At 42.2% G+C, this 20,757-nt stretch overlaps 1 protein-coding gene across 8 annotated transcripts; it reads right to left on the reverse strand.

The window, feature by feature from the left end:
- Window positions 1-1,730: 1,730 nt before the first annotated feature.
- On the reverse strand, window positions 1,731-19,880 carry LOC311035430 (GTPase IMAP family member 8-like). 8 transcript variants are annotated; one of them, XM_084043619.1, is made up of 11 exons: window positions 19,720-19,880; window positions 18,775-18,880; window positions 15,426-15,568; window positions 14,605-14,710; window positions 11,256-11,412; window positions 8,713-8,748; window positions 7,912-8,616; window positions 5,622-6,317; window positions 5,075-5,193; window positions 3,488-4,280; window positions 1,731-3,252 (listed from the first exon to the last, which is right to left on the reverse strand). In XM_084043619.1, exons 6-11 carry the CDS (start codon window positions 8,741-8,743, stop codon window positions 3,077-3,079), a joined length of 2,520 nt encoding a protein of 839 aa, XP_083899745.1. In that variant the 5' UTR covers window positions 8,744-8,748; window positions 11,256-11,412; window positions 14,605-14,710; window positions 15,426-15,568; window positions 18,775-18,880; window positions 19,720-19,880; the 3' UTR covers window positions 1,731-3,076. The 8 variants fall into 8 exon arrangements, with proteins under 8 accessions (XP_083899745.1, XP_083899746.1, XP_083899744.1 ...); XM_084043620.1 differs by lacking the exon at window positions 11,256-11,412 and having other exon boundaries at window positions 8,713-8,768; XM_084043618.1 differs by having other exon boundaries at window positions 8,713-11,400.
- Between the last annotated feature and the right edge of the window lie 877 nt (window positions 19,881-20,757).

Below are 20,757 nucleotides of genomic sequence, written 5' to 3' on the forward strand. Positions count from 1 at the left end.
CTGGATGAAATTGTCACTGTCTGTGTCCTTGTGTTGTCTATGTGTTTGTGTCTGTGTCTTTGTGAATGGGTGTGTCGTGTGTGTGGACGTAGGCATGGCTCCAGCTTCCAGCTCGGCACACCTGTTACCAGTTCCCTCGTCTCCCTCACCTGCCTGCCATCAGCTCATCGCCTACACAGTTTATAGATGTTTGGTCTTATCTCCACGCGCTGCCAGATCGTTTTCACACCCATAGTGAATCCCAGTGTTAGTGATTTTGAAACCTTGTTTATGCTCCTCGTGATTTTTGACTCTTTCTTTTCTCCTCTGCCTCAGTGAACCATACTGTACCTAACCTGCTTCATTGCCTGCCTGCCATCAGTCTCGGCCTGCGCACCACGTCCACTCCCAGCCGACACCACCTACCTCTCGGGAGGCATACGTTAATCCGACATCCCATTTCTCCGACTATGTGGCATCCGCGTTCGGTTAGGGTTAGGGTTCGGGTTTGGTATAGGGTTAGTATAGTAAACGTCGGAGGCATGCGCTGTCGGAGGAATGGTTTGTCGGACTAACGTATTGCACCCCTACCTCTCCTATTCCACCCTTTGTTTCAATAAACATTCTTGGACTTTGACTTTTGTTGTGTTCTGCTTGTGGGTCTGCCAGTTTTTGCAAATCTTGACAAATCATTTCCAGTACTGTACTTTTACATGAACCAGTGATTTATTCAGCAAGAACAAGTGTTCTCATGTTTGCTTAAAAAAAAAAAAGTCTAAGTGTTTGCTAGTTGTAATTCTCCAGAACCATTTGAAGCATGACCTCAACATAATGATATAAAGTATCTATTGCACATTATACATTGTATTGTATTTACAGTATATTTATCCCGTTTATGCTGGCAGAGTTCATGTCTAGCCTGGAAACCAGACGAATCTGCCGGTACAAAAACAAAACAAAGCCCTCGGCAGATTTGGTCTGGCCCCGCTCGGTTGTGATTGTATTTCGCTGCCCCCAAAGTTGTTGGGCACGCGACATAGCAAAGCCTATACCGCTTGTGCTATAACCACGCCCCGCTTCTGTGCGAACGCAGAACTGTCTCTTGCCTACAGCAACTTCAGAACATTTTTTGGGCCGATAAAGTATAGTTTTTGACGGAGGCGCGCCGTCTCAAGCAAACTTGAGCCGCGAGAGGCACCGCAGAGCGAGTTAAACCGAGCGAGTTGCCGCGCCGAATGTTGCGAAGTTTGCTTGAGCCGACTCAATGCCGTCCGAGTTATGGACCGATAGGCACAGAATCGTAAATCATGTTTTGGGGTGAGCGTTTGCCCCAACTGCCACTCAAAGTGGCTACTGGCCAATCACAGCGTGTCCTTGCACAAGCGGTATTCACCTGTTTCCTAGGCTGTGTGTTTCCCACTTCCTGTTGGATTTCATTGGATATCATTAGTCATCTGACCAGTTTCATTGGATTTCATTGGATCAAATCGATAGGAAGTGGAACACACACAGGAAGTGAAAAGCCTAGGAAACAGGTGAATAGGCTTTGGGATGACACGTCGGGCACACAGAGATTTCAGACTAATATCTAAACATTGATACTAGTTCATGTCTGCCCTGAAGACACACCTTTGATCATACATCTATTAGTCAGTCATCTGTCAGTCATCTATAAATAGTAAACACATAATTTAATAGATGTATGGAGATAACAGATAACTAAATAAATGATACAATAATTTCCAGTACTGTACTTTTACATGAACCAATGATTTATTTCCTGATAGTTGAGTCAAAATCCAATCAAAACACTGTACACTAATATACAGGATCACACACGAAATGGAAATACTACAAACAGTGAATCCATAAGCATAAATCAATATGAAAGAACTGAATGTATATTTCAATAATCATCTCATTATGAACTGATTCAGAATCAGCAGTTACTGTAGAGATTAAAATTGTATTTGAACTGAAACACATACCTGAACAAGCAGTGGATAGGTGTAAATGTATAAAAAGTAACATGTTTAGTTACATTTTCCTTTGCAAATAAAGCTGACTTAATAATTACACAGTATGTCAAAATAATTTACTGTATAATTATAGTCATTAGCTAACAATATGTCAAAAGCAATTTGAACCTATACACCAATATGCAGAAGTGTAACTCTTTCATCTGTGGTAATTTTCATGCAATTTTGTCTGTAGTTGCCATTTTAGTCACAATAAAAAAAAATAAAAAAAACTACAATACAATAAGCCAATAGCTACAACATTTTGTTTATCCTGTGTGAGCTGATTGGACCATTTGGACCACACCTTCAATGTGTAATATACTTTGGATGGTGTATGATGCTTGATTTGATAATTGAAGTCCGTCTAGTGTGTGAGCGGATTGGTGCATGTGGGACCATCAACCCATCATGACTTGACAGATGGGTGGTGTATTGTTTATTTTAACTTACTGCACCGGTGCCCATTACATTGGGTACTGTACTTGGGAACGATGCAAGGTGGGAACGATGCAAATAAGGAAACCTGCAATAACCGTTATACACGTTGTCACAGTACGTTCTACCCGTTGTAACCGTCTGTCTGTCTGTCTGTTTGTCTGTCTGTGTCCCTTTTGTGCCCATATGGAAAAGTCCTTGTGCAGCGGTAAACGTCTGTAGAGAATGTGTGGAGAATGTCTGAAGAGTGCTGACTGACTATGAAAAATGGACTGACTAACTCATTAAATGGCAGGTGTGAGGAATTCGACAAGTGTGGGAAAAAGTGTGGCCAAATCAAGCTTAGGCTGGGGTTGCCACGGCAATCAATTGGTTAATTTGGTTCACGGCCAGAGCCCTTTGTGCAATGGGCGTATCAGTCAGATCGGCGGTCCTGGACAACCACCTATCCGACCGACTCGGCGCTGTGCACTGCACTCCCTCGGGTCGGCTGTGACGCACGTGCCTAATCTGAAGTCGCGAACTACAGATATGTGTAGGCCTACAGAGATTTTGCGCATTCATTGTAAGATTGTACTCACATTTAATTAAAGAAACACAAACATAAAATGTGTGTGATTGGTGTCAAACTTAATTTACATCTATGAAGCATCTTCATCTCTCACACTCATCAGATCAGTGTCTGGCTGGCTGGGAGCTCCACTCGCTGTGTGGACTCCTGAAGAGGAGGCTGCTGATCCACGGTGTTTCTTCAGCCAATCAGACACCTTTAACCTGTTGTATGAACTTCCTGTTGCTGAAGGGGTTCCACCACTCACTGGAACAGATGACAACAGACATGTACAATTGTAATTAAAGAAGAAAGAACTGCAGCTGATCATTATTATTATCAATAATAATACATACTGTTCATATTTACATTTACAAAGAGTTCATATTAAGTTAAATGCACCATTACTGAAAGAGGAGAAGGGAAGTGTGAGTTTACCTGAAGAAAACATTTTACATTTATAAAAGTCACAGTAAGAACGATCAATTACACTGATACTCACTACTTGGAGGAATAAACTCCATACTGGTCCTTCTTCTCCTGACAGCTGGCAGGGTTGGTTCTTCTGGCTCTGTCAGCACAAACTTCAACATCCTGTCTATCATCTCCTGCTCACTCCTCCTCCATTCCCCCTCTCTCTCCATCCATTTGGCCTCCATCTTCTTCCATTCTTCTTCTCGTCTGTCCCATTCTTCAGCAGTGAATTCTGGCTTTCTTTTCAGTCTTTCAAGCAGTGTCTTCTGCTTTGCCTCATTTCCCACCCTGAAGTGTTCTGTGTCTCTGACAGACCGGTCTTCTCTTGAGACTAAAGGTCCAAAGTGTCCTCTGTTCCTCGTCACCATGTCTTCTATTTTCTCCATCAGCTCTGTTTCTTCTGAAACGTCGCACTCGGAGAACTGGAGAACATGGTACCTGTAGCCACATTTCTCCAGGAGCCACTTCAGAGGTTCTCCTTCAGACTCGATGTACTGGCCAACACATTTCTCTCCCAGCCAGTCTCTCCATGTGAAGAGGACTAGAGTGTCTCTCCAAATTTGGTCCCCTATCAGTGCCAGGTGTTCCTCCACTGATCTCCTGTCAGCTTCAGAGAAACTGGACCTTACAGAGACAGTCAGCAGGACAGCATGGGGTCCAGGAGAACACAGAGCCAGTCCATTCAGAAGGACATCTTTGATCTTCTGTGATGGAGGTGTAGTGGACCAGTCTGGACAGATGACCACGCTTACATTTCTTCCTGCAACTCGTCTCTGTTGTCGGACACATTGTGACTGCGGTTCAATCTGGGTTTTAAACTCCTGGAATATGAGGTTTACAATTATGTTAATCATAATAATTAAAACCATTCTATTCTGTCCTCAGCAAAGAGGACCTTGACAGAGATTAACTGAATTCTGAATGTATTCTCCATCACTTAGTCTAACAGTGCCACAGAGAGAGAGAGAGAGAGAGAGAGAGAGAGAGAGAGAGAGAGAGAGAGAGAGAGAGAGAGAGAGAATATGGAAGTCCATTTCCCTATCCCTCTGCACAAAGATGTCTGTATATGACTTACTTTGGTGTAAAAATCCTTAAGTGTATATCTTTCTGGTCGCTTTTTATGTAATCGCGCCGCTCAAATAAATATTTCATCTTTCAGTTGGAACGCACCTAGTGTAAGTTACCATCCCAGCGGCAACACAACATCGAGAGTATGAAAATGTGGTTCTAATGTTAGTCTGGCTGCAGGTTTTGTACTTTGAATGTTAGCAATGTTTTACCAAGACAACAAGCAACAGTATCGCTGTGTCGTCTTTTGCATCTGTTGTCGAATATGGAGCGCAGTTTTAATACTTTATAACAAAAGATATGATTCCCCTGAGCACAGTGGTGAAAGATCGATAGTCAAATGTATATACATCCAAATGTTATTGTTCGATAAATATTTTTATATCACAAAATATATTCAAAAAGGTCTGTTTGCGCAGTTACGTTTATGTTATGCTATTGTATTTTTAATTTGATAAACTATAGCCTGCCTATAGATTAATGGGGGGGGGGGGGGGGGGGTTGTGTCACACATTGTTATCAGAAAACATTTATATTTGATACTCACTTTGTATATTGTATCTGTAAACACAGACTTCTGGAGTATCTGATTACCAGCTGAACTCTTCCCAGAGTGCTCTCCTCCCACCAACATCATCCTCACATCTGGTAGACTCTGACGTTCTTCTGAAAGACAAAAACTCGACATTTTTTCACATAACACTTATTTGATAATTTAGGGCCTGGATTCAAAGATTCAGCTACAGTATATTAATTATTACAAATTAACATTTATAGTTGGAAAGGAAATCTACCCTTGCGTATAGTAGCTTTCATGTATAACATATGTGTTCAAATTGAATGTTTACGTGTAAATAATCACAATGAGCTGCTTTATTGGTGATCAGTTGAGAAGCTTCTTCTCTCAATTCCTCTAATCTACAAGTGAAGTATTATTAATCTTATTATTTGTAGTAATACCATCCTGCCAGATAGATAAGGTACTGAGTGTAGATAAGACAGACAGACAGACAGACAGACAGACAGACAGACAGACAGACAGACAGACAGACAGACAGACAGACAGACAGACAGATTTAAAAAAAAATCTTTACCTTCAAACAGAGCTTTCAGAACAGCTCTTTGTCTGAGAGTCCTGGTCATGAATGTCTGGACATGTTCTTCTATGTTCCTCTTCCTCTCTGACAACTTCTCTGACACATCTCCATCAACCTCATAGTGTGCATCTCTGTTTCCTGCCACCATCTCCTCAATCTTCTCCAGCAGCTCGGTGACCTGAGTGTCATCTTTCTTCTCATCGTTGAAGACGTGGTACCTGTTCCCACATTTGTCAACAAGCCAGCGGAGGTCTTCTCCTTCAGCCTCAATGTGCTGCTCAATGCTGGTGTCTCCCAGACAGTCTCCATAGGTGAACACTAAAATAGTGTGACTCCACACTCCCTGTGTCAGAAGTGTCATGTGTTCTTCTGCCGCTACTTTATGCACTTTGGTGAATGCTTCATCAAGAGGAACCACCAGAAGATTAGCATGTGGTCCAGGAGGACAGAGACACATACTGTTCTGAATCTCCAGTTTGTCCATCTCAGAAGTGTCCTGTAGTGGACTGTTGTACCACCAGCCTGGTGAGTCCACCACTGTCAGATGTCTCCCTGCTACTTCACCATGTTTTACCTCACACTGCACTGACTTCTGATAAACTTCAAAAACACTTAGTCCTAGCATGGTGTTTCCTACGGAACTCTTTCCAGACCAATACTGTCCCGTCAACAGAATCTTGAGGTCAGCCAATCCTGCCAGAGAAAACATTGTTTACATTTACTTCGACACCTTTTTCTTTAAAGGGATTCTAGGCAACATTAAGCCTAAAAATAAATATATATATATATATATATATATATATATATATATATATATTGCATTTTCCCCCTCTATCAGCCACTATATAATGATGCTGGGATGTTTTCCTGCATTGAAACACAGTCCTCTTTCTGAAATCCGTATTTTCCCTACTGTTTATGTTTGTCCGGGGCGTAAATTAACGCACGCATGTGCGCGTCCGTGCGCGTCCGTGCGCGTCCGTGTGAACTTTTTACTTTCGGTTTTAAAATGCTCTCAAACTTCGTTTTTGAGGCACAGAATTTACTTTTAAGATAGCGTTTGGATAGAATTTAGTTGTTTAACTTTATATATGTGGTCAATTTATCATGAAAGAGCCTATTTAAAAATAAAAATTCAGAGAACCAGCAGGGGCGGGCAGTAACACGCATTGGATCCGAATAAAGCAACCTATTTTCGGCATGGCCCCTTCAGAAGTCCCCTTAAGTCTATGGAAGTCCCTCCTGCGTCACCCCCTGGTGGTCGGGAAACGAACTGCTGGAGGCGCGGTGTTTGTTTATCTTATCTTGCCGTCAATCCCTTTAAATAAAGAAGTAATGTGTGATATCATCAGCAGGCTCCTATGGATAATCATAAGTCATGATTTCATTCACCTGTGTGATTCCCATAGCTCATGTTCTTTCACACGCATCTGATTATCATTATGGAGATACTACAGGGCTGTTATATTACAAATGTTCTCGTTTTAAACTTAAACTCACAGTGCACAAGTGTTTTGTTCCATTTAGATCCTTAGATCCCATAGCACGAGGGGACGGGACGGTTGGCTGAGACTGTGATTTCCTGAGACACAACCAGATTTCTCTTAGTAAAACTCTGTTTTACTAAGACATTTCACAATAAAGGTAGAGTAGCTAAAAAGCCATCGCAGCTGCACTTTAAGGAACCACGAGGGCCAGCCTAGAATGCGTGGGCTGATTAATAATTACGGCCCAAGGGAGCCGTTGGACAAATCACAGCCTGTGAAAGCTGTTAGACAAAGGCCTGTGGTGGCCGCAGCACAGCCTGGAAGAGCTGTTAGGGGCCTGTGGGGGGTCCAGCATTGGATCGAATCCAGTCCGAGGAGGCCCGTTGGTCACAGGGCCCCATGGGGGCAGCAGTATCATAGCCTGTGAGGAGTTGTTGGACTAGAAGAATGGTGCAGACAACGTGCAGTACGAGGGCAAGTGTGTGTGAACGAGAGTGAGTACCGCAGAACGAGGAAGATGTATAAAACGATTGTGAGACAAGCCATACTGTGGCTGGAGACAGTGGAACTTGCAAGAAGATAGGTGGCAGAGCTGGGGGCAGCGGCAATTGAGAAGGTTAGAAATGACTAGAGAATCAGCCCAAGTTAGTAGGTTGGAGGATAAGCAGGAAGTCTGTGGATGCGGTGAGAGAGGACATGCTGGTGGTTGGAGTGATTGAGGTGGACACGATAAAGCGGAACCAGATGGAGACAGATAACACACCAAATATTCTTTGTTGACAAAGTAAAACAAAACATACCAATATCTTTTGGAGGTTTCGTTTGTTTCTGAGCGTCTGCCATCCGTTGTTCTGCTCTTCTTCTGATAGTTCTCTCCCTCAGCTCCAGTCCCTCAGAGACATGTTTTTCTGTCTGGTAGTGACAACCATTTCTAGTCACCATGTGCTCTATCTTCTCTAGTAGCTCTGTGACCTGACTTCTATCTTCTCTGTCAGTAATATTAAGAACATGGAAGCGGTCTTCACATTTATTAATAAGATATCCTAAGTCATCACTGAGATCTCTAACAGGTCTCATTTTGTCTTTATCAGCTACAGTGAACACCACAATAGTATGTCTCCACACTCTGTCATGGAGGAGAAACCTCACATGCTCCTCTGCTGACAACCCTGTCCCTACGTGTCTGGTGTCCAATGGCACCACTAGGACAAAGGCATGGGGTCCTGGAGGACACAGATGCACACTCTTTTGGATTTCTAACTGAGTCAGTTTTGGCGTTAGATCTAGGGGACAATAACCTGTCCATCCTGGAGTGTCGACTACAGTGATCTGCCTACCAGACACTAACTCTTGTCTCACGACACTCTTAGCTGTTCTTCTGTTTGTTTCAAAAACATCTCTGCCCAGGATGATGTTTCCCACTGAACTCTTTCCACTTGAACTCTTTCCATTGCGTCTTCCCCCGATCAGAACAATTCTCAGTTCTGCCGGGCCACTGTTCTTTCCTGGTTCGAAAAATGAATGTAATATTAATGAAGATCACTGATGTGACAAATCATTCAGTTCGCTGATTTTGTCTATTTTAATAGAATAGAACTTACGTTCGGCGAAAGCTGATGTTCCTCTGGACATCCTGTCTACAGCAGTTTTTTTTTAACTGTAAAAACAACACAATAAGTCACAATTCATCATTATTGCAGTGCTGTGCTTGTAAAAATCAAACAGCAGCACAAAATAAAACAAGGAAATCTAAAGGCGATTCGGGAGTTCAAGCCAACATAGACACTAACACTAATGCACGTTTAAAGGGATTGTAGGCAAGTTCAGAGATAAAAAAAGAAAAGAAAAACTGTTGTCAAACACCGCCCCTCCACTCCCCCCCCCTCCTCATCAGCAGTTTGTTTCCGCGTCCACCAGGGAGTGACGCAGAGGGGACTTCTGAACGGGTCATGCCGAAAATAGGTTGCTTTATTCGGATACAATGCGTGTCACTGCCCGCCCCTGCCGGTTCTCTGAATTTTTATTTTTAAATAGGCTCTGTCATGATAAATTGACCACATATATGAAGTTAAACAACTAAATTCTATCCAAACGATATCTTAAAAGAAAAAATTCTGTGCCTCAAAAAAGAAGTTTGAGAGCGTTTTAAAACCGAAAGTAAAAAGTTAAAACTGCCCACAGAAAACAATGGCGGCTCGTTCCATTTTTGTCGGCTGCACTCGGTTCCATTCGGTTTCACCCGAACAGTTCACACGGACACGGACGTGCACGGTCGCGCACATGCAGGTCTGTCGAAGGTGGACGTCGCCACTGGCTTCCCTATAATGCGTAGCAAAAAATCCTTAAGGGGTCGTCAACATGTAGCGGGGGCCATGTTGTGGTTCAAGAGTAGCCTACATAATGACGCGGCTCTTCTATGTCTACACATTGAAAATACTCTACAAGTAAAAGGCCTGTGTTCGAAATGTTACTTGAGTAAAAGTATAAAAGTATTGGTATCAAAATGTACTTAAAGTACCGAAAGTAAAAGTACTATATGTTGGAAAAAAGTGCCACGTCGCACCGCGTCGCGATGCAACGCGTTATGTGGATGGGCTTTTTTCAAATAGCCTATGTTTAAGAAGTAGTGGAGTAGAAGTAAAAGTATTGGAAATTGGAAATACTCCAGTAAAGTAAAAATACCTCAAAATTGTACTTAAGTACAGTACTTGAGTAAATGTACTTTGTTACTTTACGCCACTGGTTAAATATGCGAGTGATTGAGTATGCAGTGAAACTCACAGATACTAGGCCTAGTAAGGGAATTACTCTTTCAATTCCTATGCAAAATACTGTAAAGTTTTTTGACATTTTTTTTTCTTTTTCATTTTAATTTCACTGTCAAGCTAAATATAACTGTTGAAAGGAAATTATCCCTAATTTACAAAGATAATGTTCTTCCCTGTATTACAAAGTACTGAGACATGATAATTATCATATTATGAAGGACAGGGTAAAAAAACAAACAAAAAACCTAAGAATCCTAAGCAGCTGCTCAAAATGTTACTTGCACAGTCAAGTGTTTTGATGTATGTGCTTCTTTGGACGTTTGCCACTGCTGCTATAAAGATATACAGTATTATGCCTTCTTCTCTTGCACACATTTGACACTGCTGCTAAAATATATTGTACCTGTCTAAAGAGTTTCATCATACTGCTTTCTGTGTATAATTAATTTTATGTTTATCTTGTTGTATTGTATTGTTGTGATAGCACAGTCTCTGCGGATCATGTCGCTCAACATGTCACTGCTTGCATGAATAGGACAAATAAAACCTTAGGGTGCCAGCATTTTTTCATAACAACTTAGCGTGGGTGCCAGCATTCTCCCCATTGACTGCGCTTTGCTGTTTAAAGCTCTAGACTCCACGACGAGCAAATCCACGTAAAAAAAAAGCATCCATTCATGTAGCGCGATGACCATGGCTACATCCTGGAACGATAACATTTCACTCGCGAGTTACAACGGGGGGGGGGGGATCGCGCATCGCGCATGACCGGTTTTCCCCACCGGAAACAGATTCGGAGATATAGGCGTTTTAAAGAAGGAAATACACAGGAAGCGGATGGGGAGCCATGTTTTTGTTTCCGGTGATCTATTTGGCCTATCCTTCTCAGGATCACAATGGGTAATCCCAGAGCTGCTCCAGCCCCTCCTGTGTGGAAAAAAACAAAAAGACACCAAAACCGAACGGTATTCGGTTTTGGCACTCCGCGTAACTATTTGCACATTTTGCAAAACCGTTTTAATACAGTTTTGGCACCCCATGTGTTAATTCTTCTTGACTCTTGGTTATACATTAATGTGCTTACGAAGGCTAGGAATTTTGACCACATCATTTATTGTCATCCAGCGTCACTCTCTAGTCTAAAGCTTGTCTTTATGTACTCTCTGACACACAACATGGCTACTACACTACGTGCCACAACACGTTGCCACGCACTATAGGCTGCTCACAGTCAAATCAATGCAGGAGTTCCTCTGCACCTCATGTAGTCCCTGAATGAGACCCTAAAAGGCAAGGCCCCCATACACACACCGTAGACAGAGCGTTCATGACTGTTAAGAATGCTCTAACTAATGCAACGATGTGGGCACCATCACCTGAGGCCTTGATTGCATTCACCACAGACGCTTAAACTATGCTATCGGTGCGGTGCACTAATAGTGGGTGGATGGTGCTTGTTTTTTTCAGAAGGCAGTTGCACCCCAGCAAGCGGAAGTGCAGCCACTTTGATCTGGAGCTCTTCTGCCTCCGGGTCTAGTGTAAGAAACACAAACATGCACAGAAATGATGCCAATAAAAGCCATGACATTGTACTACAGAGACTAAAGGCACATACTACTGGTTAAAAAATATTACTATGCATATGTCTGTGTATCATGACTTGATTGCTCATTCCTCTAACGTTAACTCAAATTGTCATCTTCTTAAACTGAAATTGGCTGAGTAAAAACCCCAGCATGCAAGTAATATTAAAATGCAAACAGTCCCACGCTTATTCACTATCCCACGCTTATTCACTACTGCTAGTGCAGTAGAACCAGTCCCATACTCATTCACCGTCCAATCATGATCTGAGAGTTCAACTATGCAGTTGAAACATTCCAACAACTCATTCACCGTCCAATCATGATCTGAGAGTTCAACTATGCAGTTGAAACATTCCAACAACTCATTCACCGTCCAATCATGATCTGAGAGTTCAACTATGCAGTTGAAACATTCCAACAACTCATTCACCGTCCAATCATGATCTGAGAGTTCAACTATGCAGTTGAAACATTCCAACAACTTTCCTCGTCCCAATAAGTGGTTCTCAATCTTTTTGGGTTCAGGGCACCCCTATGCATATTTGTTTCATCCACGGCACTCCTACATTATATTCATGGCATATTTCACTCCTTTCACATCCTATATTAAAATCAACTACTGGGAGGGCTGGCGGGCTGGCCGGTCCAACACGACCACATCACTCTGACCCAGACATAACCATAAACAAACCCGATATTCCCATAGGCAGGACCATTGCCACATCACTCTGACGTTACACGTATATGGGCTGATGTGGCCATAGGTGCCGCCACCACTTTCTAAGTAGTATTGCCTGAAGCATGCGCCAAATTTAGGGGGGTAAATGCCTTTTGAGGGGGATTTTGGGGGGCCTTTTACAGTTATGTTTTAGCTATTTCACACCAGAAATGTATTGCATGTCTTACACTAATGGAGGCAAGACGTTATGTTATAATAACTTGGGCCATGTCATTACTGCTACCCCCTATCTCCTCTGTCTGCTGCATCTCTACCACAAACAGTTGATTAGCTTAATCCACAACAGCTGTGTAGTAATGCTCATTATTTTGCACAATCAACAAATAGACATTATAGACGCATTTAAAGAGATGCATGAGGGAACAGATCTCTAAGGTTACAACTCTTTGCATTGCCACACGTTGTTAGTTTGTAGATTTGACCTTTTTGGCCATTTATGCATCAGCTCAAGTCTGGTTGCGCATCAGGTCGCCGGGCGGCGGGCACCGAAAGTAACAAATCTACAAGCTCACAACATGTTATGGCATTACAGTACATTGTGTGAGCTTGTACTGTAGATCTGCTACTTTCAATGACGCGACAGTGCGCAAATCAGGTTTTAACAGACAAATACATTTCATCAGAGCGCATTCAATTTCACTGCCGAAATAGCTAATTTATACAAATCAATCAACATTTCATACAACCTTACAAATCAATACAAAACCAATTAAATAGCTGCTCATGCTTGATCCATTTTAATGGGACAAGTAACAGCATAATGTAGCCTATAACAAAACAACTGGGTCTCAGAACCACCAGAGAGAGACGGACACAGACACTCACACTTCATATATGCCTGTCAGTGATCAACTTCGGCATTTTCAGCCACCATAACCCGCCTGCCGCCTACAGATCAGTACGGACTCGGAGTCCGGACCACTGAATCTGGATGTACTTACGTATTTTAGTGAGCTTGGAGAACGGGGCACCTTGGAAGAGTGGGCACTAGGGAAATGTGGGCGCCAGGAAAAATGGGCACCGGGAACACTGGGCACTGAGAAGAGTGGGCACCGGGAAAACTGGTCGCTAGGAAGAGTGGGAACTAGGGATACTGATACCGTGGAGGAACATGTGAGTGAATCCATGTCATCAGTCTGGCAATGCCAGGCTAGTTATTTACGACCTGGCTTTTATTGTAGTTGGGAGGGTGCATAGGTACAGGGGGTGCACACGTGTAGTTTGGGGGGCGTGCACGATTTATTTTAAAAATATTTATTTTTATTGAAAAATCCTTGTCATGCTGAAGTCCTTGTCATGTCTATCAGTCCCTCCTGGTACACACAACACCACTGACCACCTATTATCTGGCATTAAGATACCGTGGAGGAACATGTGAGTGAATCCACGTCATCAGTCTGGCAATGCCAGGCTAGTTATTTACAACCTGGCTTTTATCGTTGTTTCAGCACACGCCCGCATATCAAACACTGCGTTGTTTCACATGCAATGGTGCGTGTCTGTGAGACTGCATTCCTGTGCGACTGTCTGTCACTGTCACACGCTATATCCTAAAATAGCATGCTGTTTTGTTGTTGGTAAATGATATTTAATCCACTTTAAACCCCCAGGCATTGTGAGCTTGTAGATTTGCTGTTTCCCCCCCCACACATTATGGAGTGGATTTCCTTGCAGTAGCCTATAATACTTAGGGTGCAGTGGGGATTGTTTACAATCACGTGTCCAGGGTTTGGCGAGCAATGTACCAAGCAATTGCAAATGAGTCACCGTCATTGGTACGGATGTATTCATTCACAGGTGATCTACTGTAGCTATTCAATGCCAGGTAATAGGTGGCCATTAGTACGTTTGATCACAGCATTTGTATATGCAAATACATTGAAAGAATGAGCATGGAACAACCACAAACTACTGAAACATTGTCTTTACTGAAACATTGTCTTTACATGCTGTTATGTATTAATGTGTGAAACCAAAGACTTCATGTCACACAAGTTTCCTCATGAGAGCTGCTATTACTATTGCAGCCCCCAAACTAAAGGAACACGTTTGTGCACGCTCATGGCCATACATGCACCTTCACGCATGTACAGATTACCATAGTCGTTATTAGATACAGGTATCCAAGTGCCCACTCTTTCCTGGTGCCCAGTCTTCCCAAAATGATGGTGCCCAGATTTCTATAGTGCCCACCTTTCCTGTATTCATCTACGCAGTACGCACCCTCCCAACCCCAAAAAATATTTACTACTGAAAATAATAGAAAATGATACAACAACAACAACAACAACAACAACAACAACAACACATACTGTACATACATGCATACATATATATATAAATCATGTTCCTTCAAAGTTATGTTCCTTTATTTTCCATTCCAAGTACATGAAAGCTTACCTGTGTTTCTGTGGGTGCAGTCTATGAAGTTAATAGTGTGTGTCAGTGCAGGATTGTAGTAACTGACAAGTGGAAGCTTGTCTTCGTAGCTCACAGGACTTGGTACCTGTCCATAATAGATAACAACACATTCTCAGTTGAAATTTTGATTGGTTTAGATTTAGAACTCCGGTCAGGTGTGTATTGTGCATTCACATCGTGCAGGAAAAAAAAAAGAAACCTTGGGGCAAAGGGAATGGACGTAGTGTAATGGTGTTTGTTGATGGAGTGAAGAGAAGTTAATCATTAAATGTAAAAAGCTACTGTAGAATAAAAACGAATTGAGATAAAAATGAATATATTCAAAATTTCCAATATATATTCCAATTACAGTACAGTTAGATAACCATGTCAGCTATTCATTTTCTCTCAGAAAGGCTTTGCTGAATGTGTGCAGTCTGTCCTTACTTCACCTTCATACAACATACATTTTAACATGGCCATAACCACCGTAACCAGAAGTCTGAACATGAGAAATTATTTCACAGAATATAACTAAGCTGGTTAGGTTAATCAACTCGATAATAATTCCTTGGCATCACTGTAAAACATAGACATAAATCCACTCATGTACCCAAACAGAAACAGTGTTTATAGCAATACTGTGTGTGTGTGTGTGTGTGTGTGTGTGTGTGCGCACACGCGTGTGCGTGCGCATGTGTGACTGTGTGACTGTGTGCATGTGTTTGTGCATGTGTGTGTGTGCGTGTGTGTGTGTGTGTGTGTGTGTGTGTGCGCGTGCGTGCGTGCGTGCGTGCGTGCGATGTGGGCACATCCATCACCTGAGGCTTTGATCGCAATCACCACAGACGCTTAAACAATGCTATCGGTGCGGTGCACTAATAGGGCGGATGGTGCTTTCTTTCTTCAGAAGGCAGTTGCACCCCAGCAAGCGGAAGTGCAGAAACTTTGATCTGGAGCTCCTCTGTAAGAAACACAAACATGCACAGAAATGATGCTTGTTACAAGCCATGACATCATACTACAGAGACTAAAGGCATACAACCGGTTAAAGCATATTACTATGCATACGTCCAGGCCTGGAATTTTGTCATTTTAGGGGCAAGGCCACTTGGCCTTTGGTGTTGCCCTTTTTTTAGCGCACAAAGGCCAAATGCCAGGGCAGGGAGGCCATCAAATAAAAACATATTTTAGTTCATTGAAAGAATTAATTGAATTTAAGGATGATTTAAATTTTAATATAATAATAATAATAAAACTTTATTTATATAGCACCTCTCAAAACTGTGTTACAAAAAGTGCTTCACAAAGAAAACAAGAAAAGAAAACAGTAACAAACGGGGAAAAAAAGGATTAAAAACAATGCAGAAAACAATGCAGGATTGCACAGGTACAATTCACTTTCATACCGGTGCATACCGGTGAGCCTGATCTCCAGGGGTAGGGCATTCCAAAGAGTAGGGGCCCTGAAGGCGAAGGCCATACGTCCTTTTGAATTTAACTGACCTTTTGGAATGGCCAGGAGCGCTTGATTTGAGGATCTCAAACTACGAGTAGGCACATAGGGGGGGAGTAGGTCGGAAATATAGGCTGGAGCAAGACCTAGCCTTGCCTTGGGTGCATTTCGCCTTTCCGACATGTCGCCTTTCCGACGTTAACGAACCCTATACCTAACGCTAACCCTAACCCTAACCGCACGCGGAAGTAGTCGGAGTGGCGAGATGTCGGAATGGAAGGAGCACCCCCCTAGCCTTACATGTAGTGAGTAGGATTTTAAAAGTGATTCTGAATTCAACTGGTAACCAATGGAGGGATGCTAAAATGGGTGTGATATGGTCAAATGTTCTTGTACCAGTTAAAAGACGGGCCGCAGCATTCTGAACCAGTTGAAGACTATTGATGGATTTATTTGGGAGGGAGGAGTACAGGGAATTACAGTAGTCTAAGCGTGAAAAGATGAAAGCGTGAACAACTTTTGTCAGATCAGCGGTGGTGAGGAATGTTTTAATTGCAGATAGTCTACATCCAATATGTAGACTATCTGCAGTGAAATAAATAAATTATGGTATTTACAATCTGATCCATGCTCAGCCCTGCACCAATCAAAGTTACTGGATTGGTTTAAAGGTTCTATGACATTAATTTTCACTTTTTTTTTTTTTTTATGTTTTTTTGGGGGTTTTATGACCTCAATTACACCCAAAAAAATCTGAACTTTGAACATTCAGTGGATTTTTTGTGGTCCGGGGTTTTCTGAATAATTAGGCTGAAAAGTAATCTGAGCTTGGCCCTTCGGCAGTCGATTAATCCCGCCCACTCTCCTCCTCGCCCCTCCCCTCCCCTATCCTTTCCTTTGGGGGGGGGGGCGGAGCAGAGGCGATGATTGACAGGCAAAATCCCTCACCAGCGACACCCGCAGGCAAAGATTTATTTTTTCATTGCAGTTGAAAAGGCTTTAGAAATGTGAGAGAAAAACACCTGCCATGGATCAATGGAGTGGATTTTTTTGTTAAAACTTTCTATACACGTTTGAAGGACCATGACAAATACTTTTAATGTGTGGTAGAACTGAACGTCATGAAACCTTTAAAGATTGGGACTCAGGGGAGTTAAGAATTCAGAATAGAAAGAAATAAAGAGACACTGGTGTCTACATATTGACAAGAAAGAGACAGAGGAAAAAGTCATACAGTCAGCTGGGACATTAAGGCCACTGTGGCCTCAGGGCATGCCATTTTTTGAGGGGCACACGGCCATGGCCTTCGTGGCCTCCCTGAAATTCCTGCTCTGCATACGTCTGTGTATCATGATTGCTCATTCCTGTAACTTTAACTCAATTTGTCAACTTCTTAAACTGAAATTGGCTGAGTAAAGACCCCAGCATGCAAGTAATGTTAAAATGCACGATCTGATAGGTCAGCTATGCAGTTGAACCAGTCCCATACTCATTCACCGTACAATCAAGATCTGAGAGTTCACTGAGTCAACTATGTGGTCTATTTGGATCAGTGGTTCTCAATCTTTTGGGCTCAGCTAGGGCACCCCTATGCATATTTGTTTCATCCACGGCACCCCATCATTATGTCCATGGCATATTTCACTCCTTTCACATCCTATATTAAAATTGGCTACTGGGAATAAGGCTGGCCGGCAGACCATGACCACGTCACTCTGACTTAACCATAAACAAAACAAAACAAAAACATATATAGGCAGGACCATGACCACGTCACTCTGACTTAACCATAAACAAAAAAACAACAACATATATAGGCAGGACCATGGCCACGTCACTCTGACGTTGCACAAACTGTACTCCTAAGGGCTGATGTGGCCATGGATGTGGCACTGGTGGGAGTTTGTAATGTACAGAGTAGGAGGGAGGCACTACGTCTTCCTGAAATGAGTAGGAGGGAGTTTACATCCACGCATTGGGGGCTCCTCACCCGCAGGTGAGCCAGTAGGGTCCAAAAACAGTGGCAACACATACAGTAAATGTGTGTGGATTAATTAAGTGGCATAATGACTAAATTGGGAGGAAAAAGGGGAAAAAATATATAATATTGACTACTTGTCACGGTCCGCTCCTCGGACCGTGGACTGTGACTTTATTATTTAGCCTGTCTCTGACCTTATATGGTATTGGACCCTTTTGGACCCTTTTGGCCACTCTTCCTGTTGTATTGTTCCCTGTTCTCCTTGTACCCTTATTCTGTAGTGTTGTCTTGGTGTTTCCTGTCTGCCCTAGTTGTTGCTTCCTGTCTTGTCTCACCAGTATGTCTTTGCAATTGTAGTTCACCTGTGTCTTGTTCTGTTACAGCCAATCATGTGTTAATTGTCCTTTGTTCTCACCTGTGCCTAGTTAGTCTCTGTCTATTTATATGCCCCTCTGTTTCCAGTCTGTGTTAGTTCATTAATGTTGTGACTGTGTTCTGTCTGGTACCTGTTGCCCTTATATTCCCTGTTTAAGTAATAAATCCCCCTGCATCTGATTCGTTCTGTCTCTGCTCACTGTCTGCGCTTGGGTCCTACGCTTCTCTGCCCCGCACCGTGACACTACTGAAAATAATAAAAAATGATACAACAACAACAATAACACATACATATATAAATCATGTTCCTTCAAAGTTACGTTCCTTTATTTTCCATTCCAAGTACATGAAGGCTTACCTGTGTTTCTGTGGGTGCAGTCTATGAAGTTAATAGTGTGTGTCAGCGCAGGAATGTAGTAACTGACAAGTGGAAGCTTGTCTTCGTAGCTCACAGGACTTGGTACCTGTCCATAATAGACAACAACACATTCTCAGTTGAGATTTTGATTGGTTTAGATTTAGAACTCCGGTCAGGTGTGTATTGCGCATTCAAGTAAACATTGTGCAGAAAAAAAAAAAAAAAAAATTGGGCAAAGGGAATGGGCGTAGTGTAATGGTGTTTGTTGATGGAGTGAAGAGAAGTTAATCATTCAATGTAAAAAGCTACTGTAGAATAAAAACGAATATATATTCCAATTAATATACAGTTAGATAACCATGTCAGCTATTCATTTTCCCTCAGAAAGGCTTTGCTGAATGTGTGCAGTCTGTCCTTACTTCACCTTCATACAACATACATTTTTAACATGGCCATAACCACCGTAACCAGAAGTCTGAACATGAGAAATTATTTCACAGAATATAACTAAGCTGGTTATTTTTCAGGTTAATCAACTCGATAATAATTCCTTGACATCACTGTAAAACCCACTGTACCCAAAAGATACAGTGTTTATAGCAATAGCAATATTGTCTGTGTGTGTGTGTGTGTGTGTGTGTGTGTGTGTGTGTGTGTGTGTGTGCGTGCGCTCGTGCGTGCATGCGCGTGTGTGTGTATGCACGAGTGTGTATGCGCATGTGTGACTGTGTGCGTGTGTGTGTGTGTGTGTGTGTGTGTGTGTGTGTGTGTGTGTGTGTGTGTGTGTGTGTGTGTGTGTGTGTGTGTGTGTGTTTGCATGCGTGCGTGTGCGTTTGCGTGCATGTGTAAACATTATTTCACATTCATGACTTTAACTGCAGAGTCAGGCAATTCTATCACAAGATAATGTAAATTAGTAGCGATAGTAATAAATTAAGTTCTTACCACAAAATATATTTTCCCCTCATAAGCATGGGTGTCTGTCACAGGCTGATAACAGAGACGGTGTGTTGCTACCTCCTCAAACAATTCACTAAAGATGATGCAATACAAGCTGCACCAAACCAAACATATGAATCCAGCAGTTCCTCACGCCTGACGTCTCTCTATCAAAACCAGCACAGAACACAGAACAGCCAATGACAGGGTAACACTAACATGCACATCCAATGAAACTAGGAGGTAACTGAAATCTTCAGGTAACTTTATCCCATGTTACTCACATTCACAGAAACAGGTGACTTTGCCCGTCACAACAATACTGTAAGATACAGCAGATACAGGAATAACATCACAAAAAGCACCATCAACAACGAAGCAACAGTACTGGTATTTAGTATTGTACCCAGTTAGTCAGGGGATATTAGCAGAATATTTTCCAATCTTGGAATAAATTCCTTACCAAAAAAAATCTTCACCAATGTGTTTGTAAAGGTGTCTAGTAACACATCTCACAAAGACTGAAATTCAGTATCCCTAGGAGAATTTTTGACAGCTCCTTAAAGTTGGGGTACCCACCATAACCTTGGTTAAAAACGGCCATAGCCATGTATACTTTTTGTGTAAAAAGCCCATTGAGATTGGGCCGTTTTTAGCCCAAGGAGTGGTTTTGGTGCAAAACAAATGATTGCAATGGATTCAGAATCATAAAAAGACCCTAGTTTGACACCTCACATGCTACTTAAAACAGAATTAAATTTTGATTTTTTGGGGAGGATTTTTTTTTAACCAAGGTTATGGTGGGTACCCCAACTTTAAGGAGCTGTCAAAAATTCTCCTAGGGATACTGAATTTCAGTCTTTGTGATATGGGTTACTAGACACCTTTGCAAACACATTGGTGAAGATTTTTTTTGGTAAGGAATTTATTCCAAGACTTTTTTAATATCCCCTGACTAAGTGGTGGAAAAAGTACTCAAACATTTTACTTAAGTAAAAGTATCAATACTGCAATGTAGGAACACTCTGAAGTACAAGTCCGGTA

The sequence above is a fragment of the Gymnoscopelus microlampas genome, assembly GCF_963454915.1.
Source record: "Gymnoscopelus microlampas genome assembly, chromosome: 19".
Taxonomy (NCBI): domain Eukaryota; kingdom Metazoa; phylum Chordata; class Actinopteri; order Myctophiformes; family Myctophidae; genus Gymnoscopelus; species Gymnoscopelus microlampas.